The 21,463-nt window shown below is 46.1% G+C and overlaps 1 protein-coding gene across 1 annotated transcript; it reads left to right on the top strand.

Annotated features, from left to right (window-relative positions):
- The first annotated feature begins 3,521 nt into the window (after positions 1 to 3,521).
- Positions 3,522 to 4,433, top strand: LOC138852386 (hepatitis A virus cellular receptor 1-like). The gene is made up of 2 exons (XM_070082722.1): positions 3,522 to 3,629; positions 3,782 to 4,433. Exons 1-2 carry the CDS (start codon positions 3,538 to 3,540, stop codon positions 4,374 to 4,376), a joined length of 687 nt encoding a protein of 228 aa, XP_069938823.1. The 5' UTR covers positions 3,522 to 3,537; the 3' UTR covers positions 4,377 to 4,433.
- Positions 4,434 to 21,463: the final 17,030 nt, after the last annotated feature.

The following is a 21,463-nucleotide window of genomic DNA, read 5'->3' as shown; positions in this document are numbered from 1 at the left end:
TCTGCAATATTTCGCTGGATGGCCAAATCGCCAGCAATTTCTACACTGTTGCGGTGTAGGAATCACCTTTCGAACTTGTAACCTATGTCCTGCTACACAAACTGAGGATGAGAGTTCACGGCTGTCAAAAGTTAAACGAGCCACATTGCTAGGGTATCGTCTCTGCCCGCGGGCAGGAAGAACGCAAGTGTCTACCTTGAGGATTGGGAGATCTTGGAGTTCCAACTGTTCAAGAATGTCAGTGCCACATGTCTGGAAATTTTGTTGAACTATGGTATGGGGAAGAATGACGGTACCACTACAAGAATTGAGGGAATGATGCTTTTCAATAGTTACAGGAACAGTATCGATATGGGAAAGACGAGAAAGCTCATGAGCTTGGGTAGCATTCTGTACGGTGACGATGCGCGTACCGCTCTTAAGAGCATGAAAAGAAATATCTTTACCAACATGGCGTAGGAGTGCCTTGCCAATACTGTGGTCAGAAAGATAGGCAGTAGAGGAAGTCGGTAGTAAAGTGAAGAATTTAGTCCATTGTGCAGTCTGAAACTGAGCGTGGAAAGGTAGTGAAGGACGTGTCGATCTTTTCTGAGAAGAACGAGAAGGTGGAGAAGTATCATCAGCAGGTAATTGTCGTTGTCGTTTAGGTGTGGGACCAGAGTTGGTCCAACGTGGAACAGGCCAACGATTCAAAAATTGCCGCACCGTAGAGGTAGAGGCCAGAAGCATAGTCAGAGGAGAGCGAAGGTCAGATAAATTGAAGGAGTCAGTCGAGGCCTCAGTACCTGAAGCGGGTGAGGAAACAGCACTGGCAAGAGGTACAGAGGCATGAGGAGTGTCCGAAGAGTGGTCCAAAGACGAGGCGGGGTCAGAACGGGGTGCGGTATCAAGAAGGGGCCCGGGGGTAGCAGGGTCATGGACTAGGGCTGCCATGGTTAGGTTACTGCTTTCTTTTTGTTTTTAAGAAAAAAAAAAAAGAAAATAAAAATAAAAAAAAGAATAAAAAAAGGGGGGACCGGGGAGGGATAGTTCCTAGGAGGAATGAAAGGGCCAGAAATCTCCCTCCGCACCCAAGAGGACCTCAGCACTGCAAGTAGCGCAGATACAGCATGGAACCCGTGCCATACCCTACCCATCATGCCAGTAAACCGGCAATCCGGGATAGCAACATCACATCTGCCGAGCTACCTCGGTGGACAAAGGGAGGGCGGCCGGAAATCTGCCACAAAGCATACCTCCTTCGGTCACCACCCCCGGAATCCGAAAGGTGGCTTCCAGAGATACACCCATCGCCCGAGAGACACCCAAAGCCACCTTCCGGGATACCAGAAAGTGATCAGGACATCCCCAGGCAATCCAGATTCCACGGCAAACTACGCCACCGCCAAGAACCTCAACGGAATGGGATGGACCCCGGTACCCTTTCCCCTACCTAGGAAAAAAAAAAAATAAAAAAACCAAAGGCCAAAAAGGAAGGGCAAAAGGGAGGGGTGGGGAGGAGGAGGAGGAAAGGAAAAAGGGGAGGATGGGGAGGATGGGATAGGGAACGGGGGATTGGGGGGTAATTAGGTTCGGTCTGAGGAAGTAGACCGACAGGTCTAATTCCTCAGAACAAGAGCCTCTTCACCACGCCAAGGAGCCCCCCTTGAAGAGGAGTGGACCTAGTAGCGACCAGCGAAGCGGCAGAGCCAAGAGCTGTGGCTCGACCCCTGCAACCACATATAGGCTAGTACATATATATGCACACACTCCTGGTGTTGAATATAGTGGGATAATATTCTAATTTCTAATCAACAATAAATTTAGAAAACTATCTAAATCCCTTTCAAATCGAAGGACTTCTAAATGCCCTTTAACCCCTTCTAAATCAAAATCTTTCTAATATCCCTTTAAGTTCTCGGCCAAAAAAGTTTATTTAGGTACAGGTACACACAAATACAGTCACACATACTGGAGTATGCAGCACCTGTTTGGAACCCGTACTTGATAAAGCACGTCAGGAAACTAGAGAAAGTACAAAGGTTTGCGACAAGGTTAGTCCCAGAGCTAAGGGGAATGTCCTATAAAGAAAGGTTAAGGGAAATCGGCCTGACGACACTGGAGGACAGGAGGGTCAGGGGAGACATGATAACGACATATAAAATATTGCGCGGAATAGACAAGGTGGACAAAGACAGGATGTCCCAGGGAGGGGACAGAAACAAGAGGCCACAATTGGAAGTTGAAGACACAAATGAGTCAGAGATATTAGGAAGTATTTCTTCAGTCATAGAGTTGTCAGGCAGTGGAATAGCCTAGAAAATGACGTAGTGGAGGCAGGAACCATACACAGTTTTAAGACGAGGTTTGATAAAGCTCATGGAGCAGGGAGAGAGAGGGCCCAGTAGCAACCGGTGAAGAGGCGGGGCCAGGAGCTGAGACTCGACCCCTGGAACCACAAATAGGCGAGTACAAATAGGCGAGTACATATTTCCCTATACAGTAACATAGGCAATAATTAATATCTATTTCTACCAGTACATGTACAAGGTATACAGACCATAGCTGACATCAGTGACATACTACTGTATAGAAAGCCACTTGTTATGCAGAGCATTTCTCGCAAATTAGGTTAGTTTTGTCCCAGGATGCGACCCACACCGGTTCACTAACACCCAGGTTCCCATTTTACATTGCTGGGTGAGCAGAATGATGGGTTGATTGATAGCTCTAGGCCTTTTATGTTGCAATCAACACATCAGGAGCTTGTAATGTTGCAGAAATGAGTAGGAAGCCCAAGCAGATTAGGGTAACTGTCTAGCTAGAAAATAACAAACTTGTAAATTACCCACTAGGATAACCCCCCCCCTCTCAAAAAAAAAGTCAGAAAAAGTGAACTATTTCCATTAGGGGATCCTTGTGTAATTTCGAGTTACGTAAATTTAGTTGGTTACAATTATCATGCACACTAATGTGTACATTATCCAGGATAAACCATAAAAAGGTCAAAGTGACTTATTTCCACTGCAGATCTAAATGTGTTCTGAACTGTCTTTAGTCAAGGGGGGAAACTTTTTTTTTTTTCAGCTAGGAGGGAGAGGAACCTTCCCCTACCCCCGCCCCTCCCCATGGTACTAGCTGAAAGTGCCTTCTTTAGCTACTAGGACCATTCAAAACTAAGCACTAAACCCACAAGAGATGTCAAATAGGTAAGCCCAACATCAAGGAGACGGTTTTCAACACGAGTCCATGAACATATGTTCATTAGAATTACGAATATGTGGCAAATGAATGTCTTTGGGCTTGTGTCCAGGGCGTTTCAAATATCAAGGTTCAAGTCACGTTAACATACAGTAACAAGACTGTGTTAGTCCCTTAGTGATTACCAAGTGACTACCATCCCCCCTACCCCCATCACCCTCCCACCAGTAACAACTAACTAATCACCCCTTCACCAGCAGCCAACCCCCGACCCTTCCCCTAACGACCTCCCCCCTCCCCACAAACAACCACTGACGTCATCTCCCCCCTCCTCCAGGTCAATGGCGCCATTTAGCCATGGAGGTCAAGAATAGTGGCGCCACTAGTCACTCCTCTGCCATCCACCACACCATCAACACCTCCAACTCTTCCAGTTCCATCAACCTCTGGTAATTTAAAAAACGGATTACTCCAATTTCATTGTAATTTTTGAGAGAAGTTTTGAAATTTTTCTTTCAACAAAATGTTGAAGGAAGCATTCTAAATACATAGTAAGACTTCATACTATTGCTTACTGCAGTTCATACTTTTATCTTTGCAGTGTTTTGGCTGGTGATGACAACTCGGAAGACTTGCAGCTGCCTACATGGACTCCACCACACTGCAGCTGCCCACAACACGGACTTCACCACACTGCAGCTGCCCACAACACGGACTTCACCACACTGCAGCTGCCCACAACACGGACTTCACCACACTGCAGCTGCCCACAACACGGACTTCACCACACTGCAGCTGCCCACAACACGGACTTCACCACACTGCAGCTGCCCACAACACGGACTTCACCACACTGCAGCTGCCCACAACACGGACTTCACCACACTGCAGCTGCCCACAACACGGACTTCACCACACTGCAGCTGCCCACAACACGGACTTCACCACACTCCAGCTGCCCACAACACGGACTTCACCACACTGCAGCTGCCCACAACACGGACTTCACCACACTGCAGCTGCCCACAACACGGACTTCACCACACTACAGCTGCCCACAACACGGACTTCACCACACTGCAGCTGCCCACAACACGGACTTCACCACACTGCAGCTGCCCACAACACGGACTTCACCACACTGCAGCTGTCTACAACATGGAGAATATCTTCAACCTACAAGATTCGATACTTAATTAAAATGTAATAAATAAATAATTTTTCTTTATCACAACAAAGAAATGTTCAAGGAACACATAAATAGAAAAAGTAAATAACTGAGAGAAGCCTCAACTGCTGTATTTGTCAGCAGGACGACAACATTCACACAATTCGGGAGCTTTGAGCTCGGGGAAAAAAAAAAATGTACCTACCCAAACACTACTAACAATAGTAGTAATGAGGCGGACAGCCTCAGTACTGCCATTATTAGTAGTTTGAGGTATGATACATTTTTAAATTTTAAGACCTTGTGTTTGTATTAGCTTCCTGACAAGCGTTACGACACTGGGCAGTACAACACTCTTCTAACACAGGCTATTATGATCACCTCGTCTCCAGTCTTGTCAGGAGGATTCTGCGGCAATTTACCCTCAAGTTTACATGTTACGGAGTTTAATATTGCAACCTAACCAAAGCTTCTAATATCCCTTTAACCTTAAAAAAAAGTAGAGTTGCATTACTCTCCTCTGAATCAAACCCGAGTGATTTTCAGAGACCTGTCCCCCGAGAGTTCACTGCTCCTCCATTCAAATATTGTTTGAAATTTTATTTGGGTAAATGTGCACGTATATAACTAGTTAATTATCTATTCATAGGGGGTTATACACAGCTTAGGGAACGTTAGGCAATCAGGTTTGATCCAAGGAAGGGGAGGGTACTTGCAACTGCCTAGTATCTTTGTACTAGTGATGTATCAAGACACCCCTTGAAGGGCATCCAAATTTAACATGAAGGTAGTTAGGATCATTATGACAACACTATTTCCCCTACACTTCCACGTCCCTCACAGCACACAACTTAGGCTAACAACCAACACTTATCTAACCAGTTGAATGCCTGCCATATACCAGTTTCCTAACACTACTGTGCTAGCCTGAACTCATAACCTACCTTACCTGAGAGTTATGGTTGGCATCCTAGGCATAACCTGAGGACCACTACATTCAAGCCCCCCTCCCATCCTTACTCTACCTCTATTTTTATGGGTTTCTAACCCAGCAAAGTTAATAATCCTATTCCCACTAATACCAATCTAAATCACCCCCTTTCTGCCGACTAACACTTCACTTCAGATCAGAGGTTTTCATTATTTTCATCATTAACGTCTGCTGTCAGAAGCGTTAGACGTCACTATTTACAAACTATCAAACCAACTGCAATTCTGAACGCTAATACTTTTATATTCATAGGAACATGAACGTCCCTTAAATTTTCCAAAATGATGAAATTATATAAACCAATGAATCAATATTTAACTTTACAGTTTGGCCAAAGGCATAAAAAACGTAGAACACCCACCACAACCACTACCCAAGCCCGAAACCCACCAACATCCCCACGGAAACCATGTGCAATAACAGACTGCAGACAGCTACTGAAGGTCGGTGGTGGGTTCCCAGGCCAACAGTTCTACGTAATCTATGCCTTCAGGGGAGATTACTCTCCCCTGCTATATGCATTCATAATGCATATAGCAGATGCTCCAGTTCTATACCTTAGCTATCTTACTTAACACCGCCTAATTCTATAAGTTAATTTGATAGTAGAAACTAAATAATTGTAGACGTACAAAGTGTTACATATACACACGACTATGCAGCATACTCCAAGTATAGGCCTCACTAATTTGCAGAGTTGTGGCCGGACAAGTGTGATGAACGGAGGTAAAGGTAAGATCAAGGGGGTCTAGGTAAGACCAAGGGGGTCTAGGTAAGATCAAGGGGGTCTAGGTAAGACCAAGGGGGTCTAGGTAAGACCAAGGGGGTCTAGGTAAGACCAAGGGGGTCTAGGTAAGACCAAGGGGGTCTAGGTAAGATCAAGGGGGTCTAGGTAAGATCAAGGGGGTCTAGGTAAGACCAAGGGGGTCTAGGTAAGACCAAGGGGGTCTAGGTAAGACCAAGGGGGTCTAGGTAAGACCAAGGGGGTCTAGGTAAGACCAAGGGGGTCTAGGTAAGACCAAGGGGGTCTAGGTAAGATCAGTCTACAAAGTCTCAGTAAATATATACTGTATAACCCAATATCAAAACAAATCCCTCCCCCCCAAGAAGCTCTAATACAGACTCTGGAGTCGGTAAGCGCTAAACCCACAAGGCTATACTACTGAAAATATTTTTGGGACTTCAAAGCATACAATTACTTGGCCAGGTCCTCTACAACTTGGCCAGGTCCTCTACAACTTGGCCAGGTCCTCTACAACTTGGCCAGGTCCTCTACAACTTGGCCAGGTCCTCTACAACTTGGCCAGGTCCTCTACAACTTGGCCAGGTCCTCTACAACTTGGCCAGGTCCTCTACAACTTGGCCAGGTCCTCTACAACTTGGCCAGGTCCTCTACAACTTGGCCAGGTCCTCTACAACTTGGCCAGGTCCTCTACAACACTACTGAAAATAGGAAGATGTGGTTAATTCCACATTTCTGAGGAATTGTTATTAATTTTTCCGGCTATAATATATTCTGCCTAAGGAAAATTTATTCCGTCAAGTGAAGGTAAAATTTTGGCTGTGTGGTTTTAAAAATAGGTTAGACAAATGAGTGATTGAGAGTTGGACCTGCCTAACATGGGCCAATAAACCTGCTTCACTGCTCCTTTCTTATGTCTTAATAATGGATATGCCTGATTTAATAGGCTTTCCTTACACCCGGCATCAAGACCTCTACCATTACCCTCACCACACTCGGCATCAAGACATTACCATTACCCTCACCACACTCGGCATCAAGACATTACCATTACCCTCACCACACCCAGCATCAAGACCTCTACCATTACCCTCACCACACCCAGCATCAAGACCTCTACCATTACCCTCACCACACCCAGCATCAAGACCTATACCATTACCCTCACCACACCCTGCATCAAGACCTCTACCATTACCCTCACCACACCCAGCATCAAGACCTCAACAATTATCCTCACCACACCCAACATCAAGACCTCTACCATTACCCTCACCACACCCAGCATCAAGACCTCAACCATTACCCTCACCACACCCAACATCAAGACCTCTACCATTACCCTCACCACACCCAGCATCAAGACATCTACCATTACCCTCACCGCACCCGGCATCAAGACCTCTACCATTACCCTCACCACACCCGGCATCAACACCTCAACCATTATCCTCACCACACCCAACATCAAGACCTCTACCATTACCCTCACCACACCCAGCATCAAGACATCTACCATTACCCTCACCGCACCCGGCATCAAGACCTCTACCATTACCCTCACCACACCCGGCATCAACACCTCTATCTACCATTACCCTAACCACACCCAGCATCCAGGGCCGAATTACCGCATAGGCAAACTAGGCATTTGCCTAGGGCCCCGCGCATTTGGGGGCCCCGCGGTCCAAGGGGTTCAGGGGCTCATCCAAGACTGCGCACATGGTGGTAATATAAATACCATTGTGCATTGTTCTTGGACTCAGTATAATTTCTGTTTAAGTAAATTGGAGATCAAGGAGGATGAATTAGTAAAATATTCGTAGCCCAAATCACTAACCTAATCTATGGTAAAAGTTCTGTATATGACTCCTTTACCTGGAGTTTACCTGGAGAGAGTTCCGGGGGTCAACGCCCCCGCGGCCCGGTCTGAGACCAGGCCTCCTGGTGGATCAGAGCCTGATCAACCAGGCTGTTGCTGCTGGCTGCACGCAAACCAACATACGAGCCACAGCCCGGCTGATCCGGAACTGACTTTAGGTGCTTGTCCAGTGCCAGCTTGAAGACTGCCAGGGGTCTGTTGGTAATCCCCCTTATGTGTGCTGGGAGGCAGTTGAACAGTCTCGGGCCCCTGACACTTATTGTATGGTCTCTTAACGTGCTAGTGACACCCCTGCTTTTCATTGGGGGGATGGTGCATCGTCTGCCAAGTCTTTTGCTTTCGTAGTGGGTGATTTTCGTGTGCAAGTTCGGTACTAGTCCCTCTAGGATTTTCCAGGTGTATATAATCATGTATCTCTCCCTCCTGCGTTCCAGGGAATACAGGTTTAGGAACCTCAAGCGCTCCCAATAATTGAGGTGTTTTATCTCCGTTATGCGCGCCGTGAAAGTTCTCTGTACATTTTCTAGGTCGGCAATTTCACCTGCCTTGAAAGGTGCTGTTAGTGTGCAGCAATATTCCAGCCTAGATAGAACAAGTGACCTGAAGAGTGTCATCATGGGCTTGGCCTCCCTAGTTTTGAAGGTTCTCATTATCCATCCTGTCATTTTTCTAGCAGATGCGATTGATACAATGTTATGGTCCTTGAAGGTGAGATCCTCCGACATGATCACTCCCAGGTCTTTGACGTTGGTGTTTCGCTCTATTTTGTGGCCAGAATTTGTTTTGTACTCTGATGAAGATTTAATTTCCTCATGTTTACCATATCTGAGTAATTGAAATTTCTCATCGTTGAACTTCATATTGTTTTCTGCAGCCCACTGAAAGATTTGGTTGATGTCTGCCTGGAGCTTTGCAGTGTCTGCAATGGAAGACACTGTCATGCAGATTCGGGTGTCATCTGCAAAGGAAGACACGGTGCTGTGGCTGACATCCTTGTCTATGTCGGATATAAGGATGAGGAACAAGATGGGAGCGAGTACTGTGCCTTGTGGAACAGAGCTTTTCACCGTAGCTGCCTCGGACTTTACTCTGTTGACGACTACTCTCTGTGTTCTGTTAGTGAGGAAATTTTAGATCCATCGACCGACTTTTCCTGTTATTCCTTTAGCACGCATTTTGTGCGCTATTACGCCATGGTCACACTTGTCGAAGGCTTTTGCAAAGTCTGTATATATTACATCTGCATTCTTTTTGTCTTCTAGTGCATTTAGGACCTTGTCGTAGTGGTCCAATAGTTGAGACAGACAGGAGCGACCTGTTCTAAACCCATGTTGCCCTGGGTTGTGTAACTGATGGGTTTCTAGATGCGTGGTGATCTTGCTTCTTAGGACCCTTTCAAAGATTTTTATGATATGGGATGTTAGTGCTATTGGTCTGTAGTTCTTTGCTGTTGCTTTACTGCCCCCTTTGTGGAGTGGGGCTATGTCTGTTGTTTTTAGTAACTGTGGGACGACCCCCGTGTCCATGCTCCCTCTCCATAGGATGGAAAAGGCTCGTGATAGGGGCTTCTTGCAGTTCATGATGAACACAGAGTTCCATGAGTCTGGCCCTGGGGCAGAGTGCATGGGCATGTCATTTATCGCCTGTTCGAAGTCATTTGGCGTCAGGATAACATCGGATAGGCTTGTGTTAATCAAATTTTGTGGCTCTCTCATAAAAAATTCATTTTGATCTTCGACTCTCAGTCTGGTTAGCGGCTTGCTAAAAACTGAGTCATATTGGGACTTGAGTAGCTCACTCATTTCCTTGTTGTCATCTGTGTAGGACCCATCTTGTTTAAGTAGGGGCCCAATACTGGACGTTGTTCTCGATTTTGATTTGGCATAGGAGAAGAAATACTTTGGGTTTCTTTCGATTTCATTTATGGCTTTTAGTTCTTCCCGCGATTCCTGACTCCTAAAGGATTCTTTTAGCTTAAGTTCGATGCTTGCTATTTCTCTGACCAGTGTCTCCCTACGCATTTCAGATATATTGACCTCTTTTAGCCGCTCTGTTATTCTTTTCCGTCGCCTGTAAAGGGAGCGCCTGTCTCTTTCTGTTTTACATCTACTCCTCCTTTTTCTTAGAGGAATAAGCCTTGTGCATACATCGAGTGCTACCGAGTTAATCTGTTCTAGGCATAAGTTGGGGTCTGTGTTGCTTAGTATATCTTCCCAGCTTATATCGGTTAGGGCTTGGTTTACTTGGTCCCACTTTATGTTTTTGTTATTGAAGTTGAATTTGGTGAATGCTCCCTCGTGACTAATCTCATTATGTCGGTCTGGGGCTCCGCGCATACATGACTGAACCTCAATTATGTTGTGATCTGAGTATATTGTTTTTGATATGGTGATATTTCTTATCAGATCATCATTGTTAGTGAAGATGAGGTCTAGTGTATTCTCCAGTCTAGTAGGCTCTATTATTTGCTGGTTTAAATTGAATTTTGTGCAGAGATTTAAAAGCTCGCGTGAGTGTGAGTTTTCATCAGAGCTGCCTCCTGGGGTTATTACTGCAACAATATTATTTGCTATATTCCTCCATTTTAGGTGCCTTAAGTTGAAATCCCCCAGGAGCAAGATGTTGGGTGCAGGAGCTGGAAGGTTTTCCAGACAGTGGTCAATTTTTAACAGCTGTTCCTGGAATTGCTGGGATGTTGCATCCGGAGGCTTGTAGACTATCACAATGACTAGGTTTTGGTTCTCGACCTTTACTGCTAAAACTTCCACTACATCATTTGAGGCATTTAGCAGTTCTGTGCAAACAAGTGACTCTGCAATGTACAGGCCAACCCCCCCCTTTTGCCTGTTCACTCTGTCACATCTGTATAGGTTGTAACCTGGGATCCATATTTCATTGTCCAAGTGATCCTTTATGTGGGTCTCAGTGAAAGCCGCGAACATTGCCTTTGCCTCTGCAAGCAGTCCACGGATGAAAGGTATTTTGTTGTTTGTTGCTGGCTTTAGACCCTGTATATTTGCAAAGAAGAATGTTATCGGACTGGTGGTATTGTTGGTACTGGGGGGGGATTTTTTTTTCCGGCATTAGTATCTGTATCTGTTGGTTTGGAGTGGAGGCCATCGACTGTGGTTCCACTCCAGGAATGACTGGATTTGGTGTACGATTTCTGCCATTTCCTGCCAGTTTTTTTTCCTTCCTGGCACTAACGTTTTGAATTTTTAGATGCGCAGCCAGAGGAAAGGGGGCTACAAGGGCCATATCCCCCCAATTGACAAAAAAAATAATAATAATTAAAAAAATAATAATAATTGATAATGAAAAATTTGTATTTGCATGATTACAGACAGTGATACATCCTCATTATGGCATCTCGTGAACGTGATGTTGGACGTTCTTATGCGAGTGGGTCACAGAAAAGAAAGAAAATTCAAGAAGAACAGAAAAAGAAAGATGTAGGAAGCTGCAGAAAGATCACAGACATGCTCACGAAAACAGTTTCTGATGTTACCAGTACAGTTGAATCTGCAGATACGTCAGACCATACAGGAAGCCCTCCCTCCATTATTTCTCAGCCAGCATCTACTTCTTTTGTGTCTCCTCTCAATGTCTCAACGGACATTTCATCCACAGGATTTGTCTTAAAAGATCCTGCCTCATGGCTAAATGTAATCCCAGATTCTCTACGTAATGCTTTCATTGAAGAAAACTTCAGTCAAACTCTGAACATTGACTTTAGGAAATCAGCAAGGATTTATGATGATGGAAGTCGTCGTTGTTTAAAGTCATCTATGTTTTATAGGAAGCTTGCAAATTCAGAAACTGTGAAAAGATCATGGATGGTATACTCTGAAAGCTCAGGAAAAGTGTACTGTTCAGCATGCAAGCTATTTTCTACCAAAGAAAATACCTTCACACAGGGGTTCAATGACTGGAAAAATTCCAAGCGTTTCGAGGAACATGAAAACAGCACCACTCACAGGAGCTGCATTTTAGCCAGTGTATTTCGTGCACAGAAAAAAGGCTTATTGGATTCTCATTTGGAAAATCAAACTGAAAAAGAGCGCACTTATTGGAGAAAAGTTCTAGAATGAGTTGTTGCTGTTGTAAAATTCTTATCTCTAAGAGGACTTGCTTTCCGTGGAGAAAATGAGGTTTTTGGTTCGGAAAACAATGACAATTTCCTAGGGATCATAGAACTGTTAGTACAATTCGATCCATTCTTAGCAAATCATGTGTCACGCCTTGGGAATGCAGGAAGAGGTACTGTATCTTACATGTCATCTACTATATGCAATGAATTTATTGAACCGATGACTAAGAAGGTCCTCAATAACATCGTAGCAGTTGTGAAAACTGCAAAATACTTTGCAATAAGTATAGATTCAACACCAGATATTTCACATACAGATCAATTGACGTTCATTGTTCGCTTTGTCGACTCCAGTGGTAAGCCTGTAGAGCGCTTTATAAAATTCATTCCTCTTTCAGGCCATGATGGAGAAACAATGATGAATGTAGTACTGGATACTCTGCTTGAACATGATCTCTCTATTATGGATTGCCGTGGCCAGAGCTACGACAATGCAAGTAACATGTCGGGTAAATATAATGGATTGCAAGTCCGTATCAAGCAAATCAACCCACTTGCTGAATATGTGCCCTGCTCAGCGCATTCTCTTAATCTTGTTGGGTCATGTGCTGCGGAGTGTTGTGTCGCTGCAGTTTCATTTTTTGGACTTTTACAAGCACTCTAATTTTTTCTCTGCTTCAACGAATCGGTGGAGTATACTCAAGTCAACCATTCGTGGAGATGTCATCAAATCATTATCAACAAGGTGGTCAGCGCAGCATGATGCAACACATGCTTTGAAAGACAGCTTTGCTGAAATACGTTCTGCTTTGATTCAAATAGCAGAGGATGAAGACCAGACAGCAACTACAAGAAGCGAAGCAGCCAACTTAGCATCAAAATTGGAAGATTTTGAATTGGCCTTACTCTGTGTGCTTTGGGACTGTATACTGGAACGGTTAAATGCCACGAACAAGACACTTCAGAAAATTTAAATTGAAATGGCTACTTGTGCTAACCTCTATGCAGGCTTAGTGGAATTTGTAAGCTCACTTCGCAGTGATGAAGCTTTTGAAATGTTTGAAGAGAAAGCTAAACTGCTGGTGAAAGACTACAGTTACCGGGCTGATCATCAGCGGTCAAGGAAGAGGAAACGCAATTTTGAAGATCCAGACTGAAATTGTGTTGCTACCAAGGCAGAAATGTAAGACAGCTACATACTTCGTCATTCTGGATTCACTGATTACAGAATTGGTGAAAAGAAAAGAAATCTACCAGAATCTAAATGACAAGTTTGGATTTCTGTTCAAAATTACTACTATGCCAGATGCAGAATTGAGAGAAGCTGCATTAAAGTTGCAACAACACCTTTCAGCAGATGTTCAGGACACAATTGTTGAAGAAATAGTTCATTTCTCTGGGTATATGAATCAGATTAAAGCGCCACCGGAAAAATGTGCGCCCTCAGCTGCTTTGAAACATTTAAGAAATGCAGGTATCTCAGAAACCTTCCCTAATGTTGACATAGTGTATCGCCTTTACCTAACACTTCCAGCTACTAACTGTGAAGGAGAACGTTCATTTTCTGTTTTGAAAAGAGTGAAAAACCAGCTCCGTTCAACAATGAGCCAAGACAAATTGTGTAACCTAGCCTTGTTGACCATTGAGTCTGATCTAACAAGAAATATTGATTTTCAGAATATAATTGATGATTTTGCCAATATGAAATCCAGAAAAAAGTTTATTTAAGAAGTGCCTGTGAATATAAACAATTCTTTACTTTCTTGAGTTTATATGATTTGATAGTCTTATGCATGATGCAATGATAACAATAATGGTCAGTGATTTATAAAGGAAATAATAGTGCTGTATGGTTATGCTGAATATAATAGGTACACGATGTCACTACTTTAATAGCCTAATCTAGTAATACTATGCTGTCTTGAGTTTATTCTCTTTAAAATGCATGATTTAACAAGATGGTTATAGTGGCTGTTGGTAAATGGTTTTGGTTGTCTTGATGTACTTTCCCTATTAAATTTAATCTAAATAGCCAGAATGTATTTAATTAGACCTTAAACAGGCTCACACCGACCCCCCCCCCCACCCCCAAGCTGAAAGGGGTCGCTTCGCTTACCTGTAACTCAAAGGGGCCCCGCCAATCTGAATAGCCTAGGGCCCGGAGACTTCTTAATCCGGCCCTGCCGGCACCAACACCTCTACCATTACCCTCACCACACCCAGCATCAAGACCTCTACCATTACCCTCACCACACCCAGCATCAACACCTCTACCATTACCCTCACCACACCCAGCATCAACACCTCTACCATTACCCTCACCACACCCAGCATCAACACCTCTACCATTACCCTCACCACACCCAGCATCAACACCTCTACCATTACCCTCACCACACCCAGCATCAACACCTCTACCATTACCCTCACCACACCCAGCATCAACACCTCTACCATTACCCTCACCACACCCAGCATCAACACCTCTACCATTACCCTCACCACACCCAGGATCAACACCTCTACCATTACCCTCACCACACCCAGCATCAACACCTCTACCATTACTCTCACCACACCCAGCATCAACACCTCTACCATTACCCTCACCACACCCGGCATCAACACCTCTACCATTACCCTCACCACACCCAGCATCAACACCTCTACCATTACTCTCACCACACCCGGCATCAACACCTCTACCATTACCCTCACCACACCCAGCATCAAGACCTCTACCATTACCCTCACAACACCCAGCATCAACACCTCTACCATTACCCTCACCACACCCAGCATCAACACCTCTACCATTACCCTCACCACACCCAGCATCAACACCTCTACCATTACCCTCACCACACCCAGCATCAACACCTCTACCATTACCCTCACCACACCCGGCATCAACACCTCTACCATTACCCTCACCACACCCTGCATCAAGACCTTTACCATTACCCTCACCACACCCAGCATCAAGACCTCTACCATTACTCTCACCACACCCAGCATCAAGACCTCTACCATTACTCTCACCACACCCAGCATCAAGACCTCTACCATTACCCTCACGACACCCTGCATCAAGACCTCTACCATTACTCTCACCACACCCAGCATCAAGACCTCTACCATTACCCTCACCACACACAGCATCAAGACCTCTACCATTACTCTCACCACACCCAGCATCAAGACCTCTACCATTACTCTCACCACACCCAGCATCAAGACCTCTACCATTACCCTCACCACACCCAGCATCAAGACCTCTACCATTACCCTCACCACACCCTGCATCAAGACCTCAACCATTACCCTCACCACACCCGTCAACAACACCTCTACCATTACCCTCACCACACCCAGCATCAAGACCTCTACCATTACACTCACCACACCCTGCATCAAGACCTCTACCATTACTCTCACAACACCCGGCATCAACACCTCTACCATTACCCTCACCACACCCAGCATCAAGACCTCTACCATTACCCTCACCACACCCTGCATCAAGACCTCTACCATTACTCACCACACCAGGCATCAACCCCTCTACCATTACCCTCACCACACCCGGCATCAACACCTCTACCATTACCCTCACCACACCCAGCATCAAGACCTTTACCATTATCCTCACCACACCCAGCATCAAGACCTCTACCATTACTCGCACCACACCCAGCATCAAGACCTCTACCATTACCCTCACCACACCCAGCATCAAGACCTCTACCATTACACTCACCATACCCAGCATCAAGACCTCTACCATTACCTTCACCACACCCTGCATCAACACCTCTACCATTACCCTCACCACACCCAGCATCAAGACCTCTACCATTACTCTCACCACACTCTGCATCAAGACCTCTACCATTACCCTCACCACACCCTGCATCAAGACCTCTACCATTACCCTCACCACATCCAGCATCAAGACCTCTACCATTACCCTCACCACACCCAGCATCAAGACCTCTACCATTACTCTCACCAGACCCAGCATCAAGACCTCTACCATTACCCTCACCACACCCAGCATCAAGACCTCTACCATTACACTCACCACACCCAGCATCAAGACCTCTACCATTACCCTCACCACACCCAGCATCAAGACCTCTACCATTACACTCACCACATCCTGCATCAAGACCTCTACCATTACACTCACCACACCCGGCATCAAGACCTCTACCATTACACTCACCACACTCGGTATCAAGACCTCTACCATTACTCTCACCACACCAAGCATCAAGACCTCTACCATTACCCTCACCACACCCAGCATCAAGACCTCTACCATTACACACCACACCCGGCATCAAGACCTCTACCATTAAACTCACCACACCCGGCATCAAGACCTCTACCATTACACTCACCACATCCTGCATCAAGACCTCTACCATTACACTCACCACACCCGGCATCAAGACCTCTACCATTACACTCACCACACTCGGTATCAAGACCTCTACATTTACTCTCACCACACCCAGCATCAAGACCTCTACCATTACCCTCACCACACCCAGCATCAAGACCTCTACCATTATACTCACCACACCCAGCATCAAGACCTCTACCATTACCTTCACCACACCCTGCATCAACACTTCTACCATTACCCTCACCACACCCAGCATCAAGACCTCTACCATTACTCTCACCACACTCTGCATCAAGACCTCTACCATTACCCTCACCACACCCTGCATCAAGACCTCTACCATTACCCTCACCACATCCAGCATCAAGACCTCTACCATTACCCTCACCACACCCAGCATCAAGACCTCTACCATTACTCTCACCACACCCAGCATCAAGACCTCTACCATTACCCTCACCACACCCAGCATCAAGACCTCTACCATTACACTCACCACACCCAGCATCAAGACCTCTACCATTACCCTCACCACACCCAGCATCAAGACCTCTACCATTACACTCACCACACCCGGCATCAAGACCTCTACCATTACACTCACCACACTCGGTATCAAGACCTCTACCATTACTCTCACCACACCCAGCATCAAGACCTCTACCATTACCCTCACCACACCCAGCATCAAGACCTCTACCATTACACTCACCACACCCGGCATCAAGACCTCTACCATTACACTCACCACACCCGGCATCAAGACCTCTACCATTACACTCACCACATCCTGCATCAAGACCTCTACCATTACACTCACCACACCCGGCATCAAGACCTCTACCATTACACTCACCACACTTGGTATCAAGACCTCTACCATTACTCTCACCACACCCAGCATCAAGACCTCTACCATTACCCTCACCACACCCAGCATCAAGACCTCTACCATTACCCTCACCACACCCTGCATCAAGACCTCTACCATTACCCTCACCACACCCAGCATCAAGACCTCTACCATTACACTCACCACACCCTGCATCAAGACCTCTACCATTACTCTCACCACACCCGGCATCAACACCTCTACCATTACCTTCACCACACCCTGCATCAAGACCTCTACCATTACTCACCACACCCTGCATCAACCCCTCTACCATTACCCTCACCACACCCGGCATCAACACCTCTACCATTACCCTCACCACACCCAGCATCAAGACCTCTACCATTATCCTCACCACACCCAGCATCAAGACCTCTACCATTACCCTCACCACACCCAGCATCAAGACCTCTACCATTACACTCACCACACCCAGCATCAAGACCTCTACCATTACCTTCACCACACCCTGCATCAACACCTCTACCATTACCCTCACCACACCCAGCATCAAGACCTCTACCATTACTCTCACCACACTCTGCATCAAGACCTTTACCATTACCCTCACCACACCCTGCATCAAGACCTCTACCATTACCCTCACCACACCCGGCATCAAGACCTCTACCATTACACTCACCACACTCGGTATCAAGACCTCTACCATTACTCTCACCACACCCAGCATCAAGACCTCTACCATTACCCTCACCACACCCTGCATCAAAACCTCTATCATTACACTCACCACACCCGGCATCAAGACCTCTACCATTACACTCACCACACTCGGTATCAAGACCTCTACCATTACTCTCATCACACCCAGCATCAAGATCTCTACCATTACCCTCACCACACCCAGCATCAAGATCTCTTCCATTACCCTCACCACACCCAGCATCAAGACCTCTACCATTACTCTCACCACACCCAGCATCAAGACCTCTACCATTACACTCACCACACCCAGCATCAAGACCTCTACCATTACCCTCACCACACCCAGCATCAAGACCTCTACCATTACTCTCACCACACCCGGCATCAAGACCTCTACCATTACCCTCACCACACCCGGCATCAAGACCTCTACCATTACCCTCACCACACCCAGCATCAAGACCTCTACCATTACACTCACCACACCCGGCATCAAGACCTCTACCATTACCCTCACCATACCCAGCATCAACACCTCTACCATTACCCTCACCACACCCAGCATCAACACCTCTACCATTACTCTCACCACACCCAGCATCAACACCTCTACCATTACCCTCACCACACCCGGCATCAAGACCTCTACCATTACTCTCACCACACCCGGCATCAAGACCTCTGCCATTACCCTCACCACACCCAGCATCAAGACCTCTACCATTACCCTCACCACACCCAGCATCAAGACCTCTACCATTACCCTCACCACACCCAGCATCAACACTTCTACCATTACCCTCACCACACCCAGCATCAACACTTCTACCATTACCCTCACCACACCCAGCATCAACACTTCTACCATTACACTCACCACACCCAGCATCAACACCTCTACCATTACCCTCACCACACCCAGCATCAAGACCTCTACCATTACCCTCACCACACCCAGCATCAACACTTCTACCATTACCCTCACCACACCCAGCATCAACACTTCTACCATTACCCTCACCACACCCAGCATCAACACCTCTACCATTACCCTCACCACACCCAGCATCAAGACCTCTACCATTACCCTCACCACACCCAGCATCAACTCTTCTACCATTACACTCACCACACCCAGCATCAAGACCTCTACCATTACCCTCTCCACACGCGACATCAACACTTCTACCATTACCCTGACCATACCCAGCATCAACACCTCTACCATCACACTCACCACACCCAGCATCAACACTTCTACCATTACCCTCACTACACCCAACATCAACACTTCTACCATTACCCTCACCACACACATCAACGCTTCTACCATTACCCTCACCACACCCAGCATCAACACTTCTACCATTACCCTCACCACACACATCAACACTTCTACCATTACCCTCACCACACACAACATCAACACTTCTACCATTACCCTCACCACACACAACATCAACACTTCTACCATTACCCTCGCCACACACAACATCAACACTTCTACCATTACCCTCGCCACACACAACATCAACGCTTCTACCATTACCCTCACCACACCCAGCATCAACACTTCTACCATTACCCTCACCACACACATCAACACTTCTACCATTACCCTCTACCACACACAACATCAACGCTTCTACCATTACCCTCACCACACCCAGCATCAACACTTCTACCATTACCCTCGCTACACACATCAACACTTCTACCATTACCCTCGCCACACACATCAACACTTCTACCATTACCCTCGCCACACACAACATCAACACTTCTACCATTACCCTCGCCACACACAACATCAACACTTCTACCATTACCCTCGCCACACACATCAACACTTCTACCATTACCCTCGCCACACACAACATCAACACTTCTACCATTACCCTCGCCACACACATCAACACTTCTACCATTACCCTCGCCACACACATCAACACTTCTACCATTACCCTCGCCACACACAACATCAACACTTCTACCATTACCCCCGCCACACTAAACTATCTCAGTATAATTATTAACTCAGTAGATTAACACAATTACACGATCAAGTCAGGATGACATCTATGACATTTTTATTAGGGTATTTATACTCCCCCAGGATGCGACCCTTACCAGTAGGCCTGCTCAGGGCCAGTAGGCCTACTGCAGTGTTCCTCGTGTCTTATGTGAACCGTGCCAATGAATATAAGGGAACATGCCCACTTCTGCCCGGGATCGAATCCCAGCTCTTCACTTGACACCACTACCAACTGAGCCATGATACATCACTTATACATTTCATCTCAGCTTCCTACAATCTTGCAGGATGGATATAGACGACATAATAAATATATTACGCTAACTAAAACTTCCTAAAATATAATCAGTCTTCAATTCTCAGTTTTACAACCCATTTCTCCAATTTTTATTTCCACCTCATTTAAGGTAACCTATAGAACACATTCCTCATTATTTCCTGGCCAGAGATTTCATCTCTGGTCGGGAGATAAACTAATACTTCCCACTAAGTTACTTTTGATATCAATTACTTACAATCTTTCCTATACTCTCCCCACCACCTTCCCACCTAATACAATTACTATCTGCTTCAATAACCAAACTCTAGTGGACTAATAACTTGGAAATACCTTACACGTGGGCCCCGCCCACCTCTAACGAAGTCTCCAACTGCTGCATCTCCATATAACACTAAATGTTATGGGTCAAACCATTTACTAGTGTGGTTGTCTCCACCCCTCAGACTGGTCAATGTTGCTGTGTTGATCAATGTTGCAGCAGCCAGGCACAGCACTCCTCAGACTGGTCAATGTTGCTGTGTTGATCAATGTTGCAGCAGCCAGGCACAGCACTCCTCAGACTGGTCAATGTTGCTGTGTTGATCAATGTTGCAGCAGCCAGGCACAGCACTCCTCAGACTGGTCAATGTTGCTGTGTTGATCAATGTTGCAGCAGCCAGGCACAGCACTCCTCAGACTGGTCAATGTTGCTGTGTTGATCAATGTTGCAGCAGCCAGGCACAGCACTCCTCAGACTGGTCAATGTTACTGTGCTGATCAATGTTACAGCAGCCAGGCACAGCACTCCTCAGACTGGTCAATGTTGCTGTGCTGATCAATGTTGCAGCAGCCAGACACAGCACTCCTCAGACTGGTCAATGTTGCTGTGTTGATCAATGTTGCAGCAGCCAAGCACAGCACTCCTCAGACTGGTCAATGTTACTGTGTTGATCAATGTTACAGCAGCCAGGCACAGCACTCCTCAGACTGGTCAATGTTGCTGTGCTGATCAATGTTGCAGCAGCCAGGCACAGCACTCCTCAGACTGGTCAATGTTGCTGTGCTGATCAATGTTGCAGCAGCCAAGCACAGCACTCCTCAGACTGGTCAATGTTGCTGTGTTGATCAATGTTGCAGCAGC

This window comes from Cherax quadricarinatus, chromosome 7, assembly GCF_038502225.1.
Source record: "Cherax quadricarinatus isolate ZL_2023a chromosome 7, ASM3850222v1, whole genome shotgun sequence".
Taxonomy (NCBI): domain Eukaryota; kingdom Metazoa; phylum Arthropoda; class Malacostraca; order Decapoda; family Parastacidae; genus Cherax; species Cherax quadricarinatus.
Note: the sequence above shows the minus strand (reverse complement) of the source record. Positions and strands in the feature narration are given on the sequence as shown.

Excerpts from the sequence above, each read along its gene's own strand:
- LOC138852386 (XM_070082722.1), top strand. The coding sequence starts at position 3,538 with ATGGAGGTCAAGAATAGTGGCGCCACTAGTCACTCCTCTGCCATCCAC. Across the intron at positions 3,630-3,781 it reads TCCAGTTCCATCAACCTCTG|TGTTTTGGCTGGTGATGACA; the intron begins GTAATTTAAAAA and ends TTATCTTTGCAG.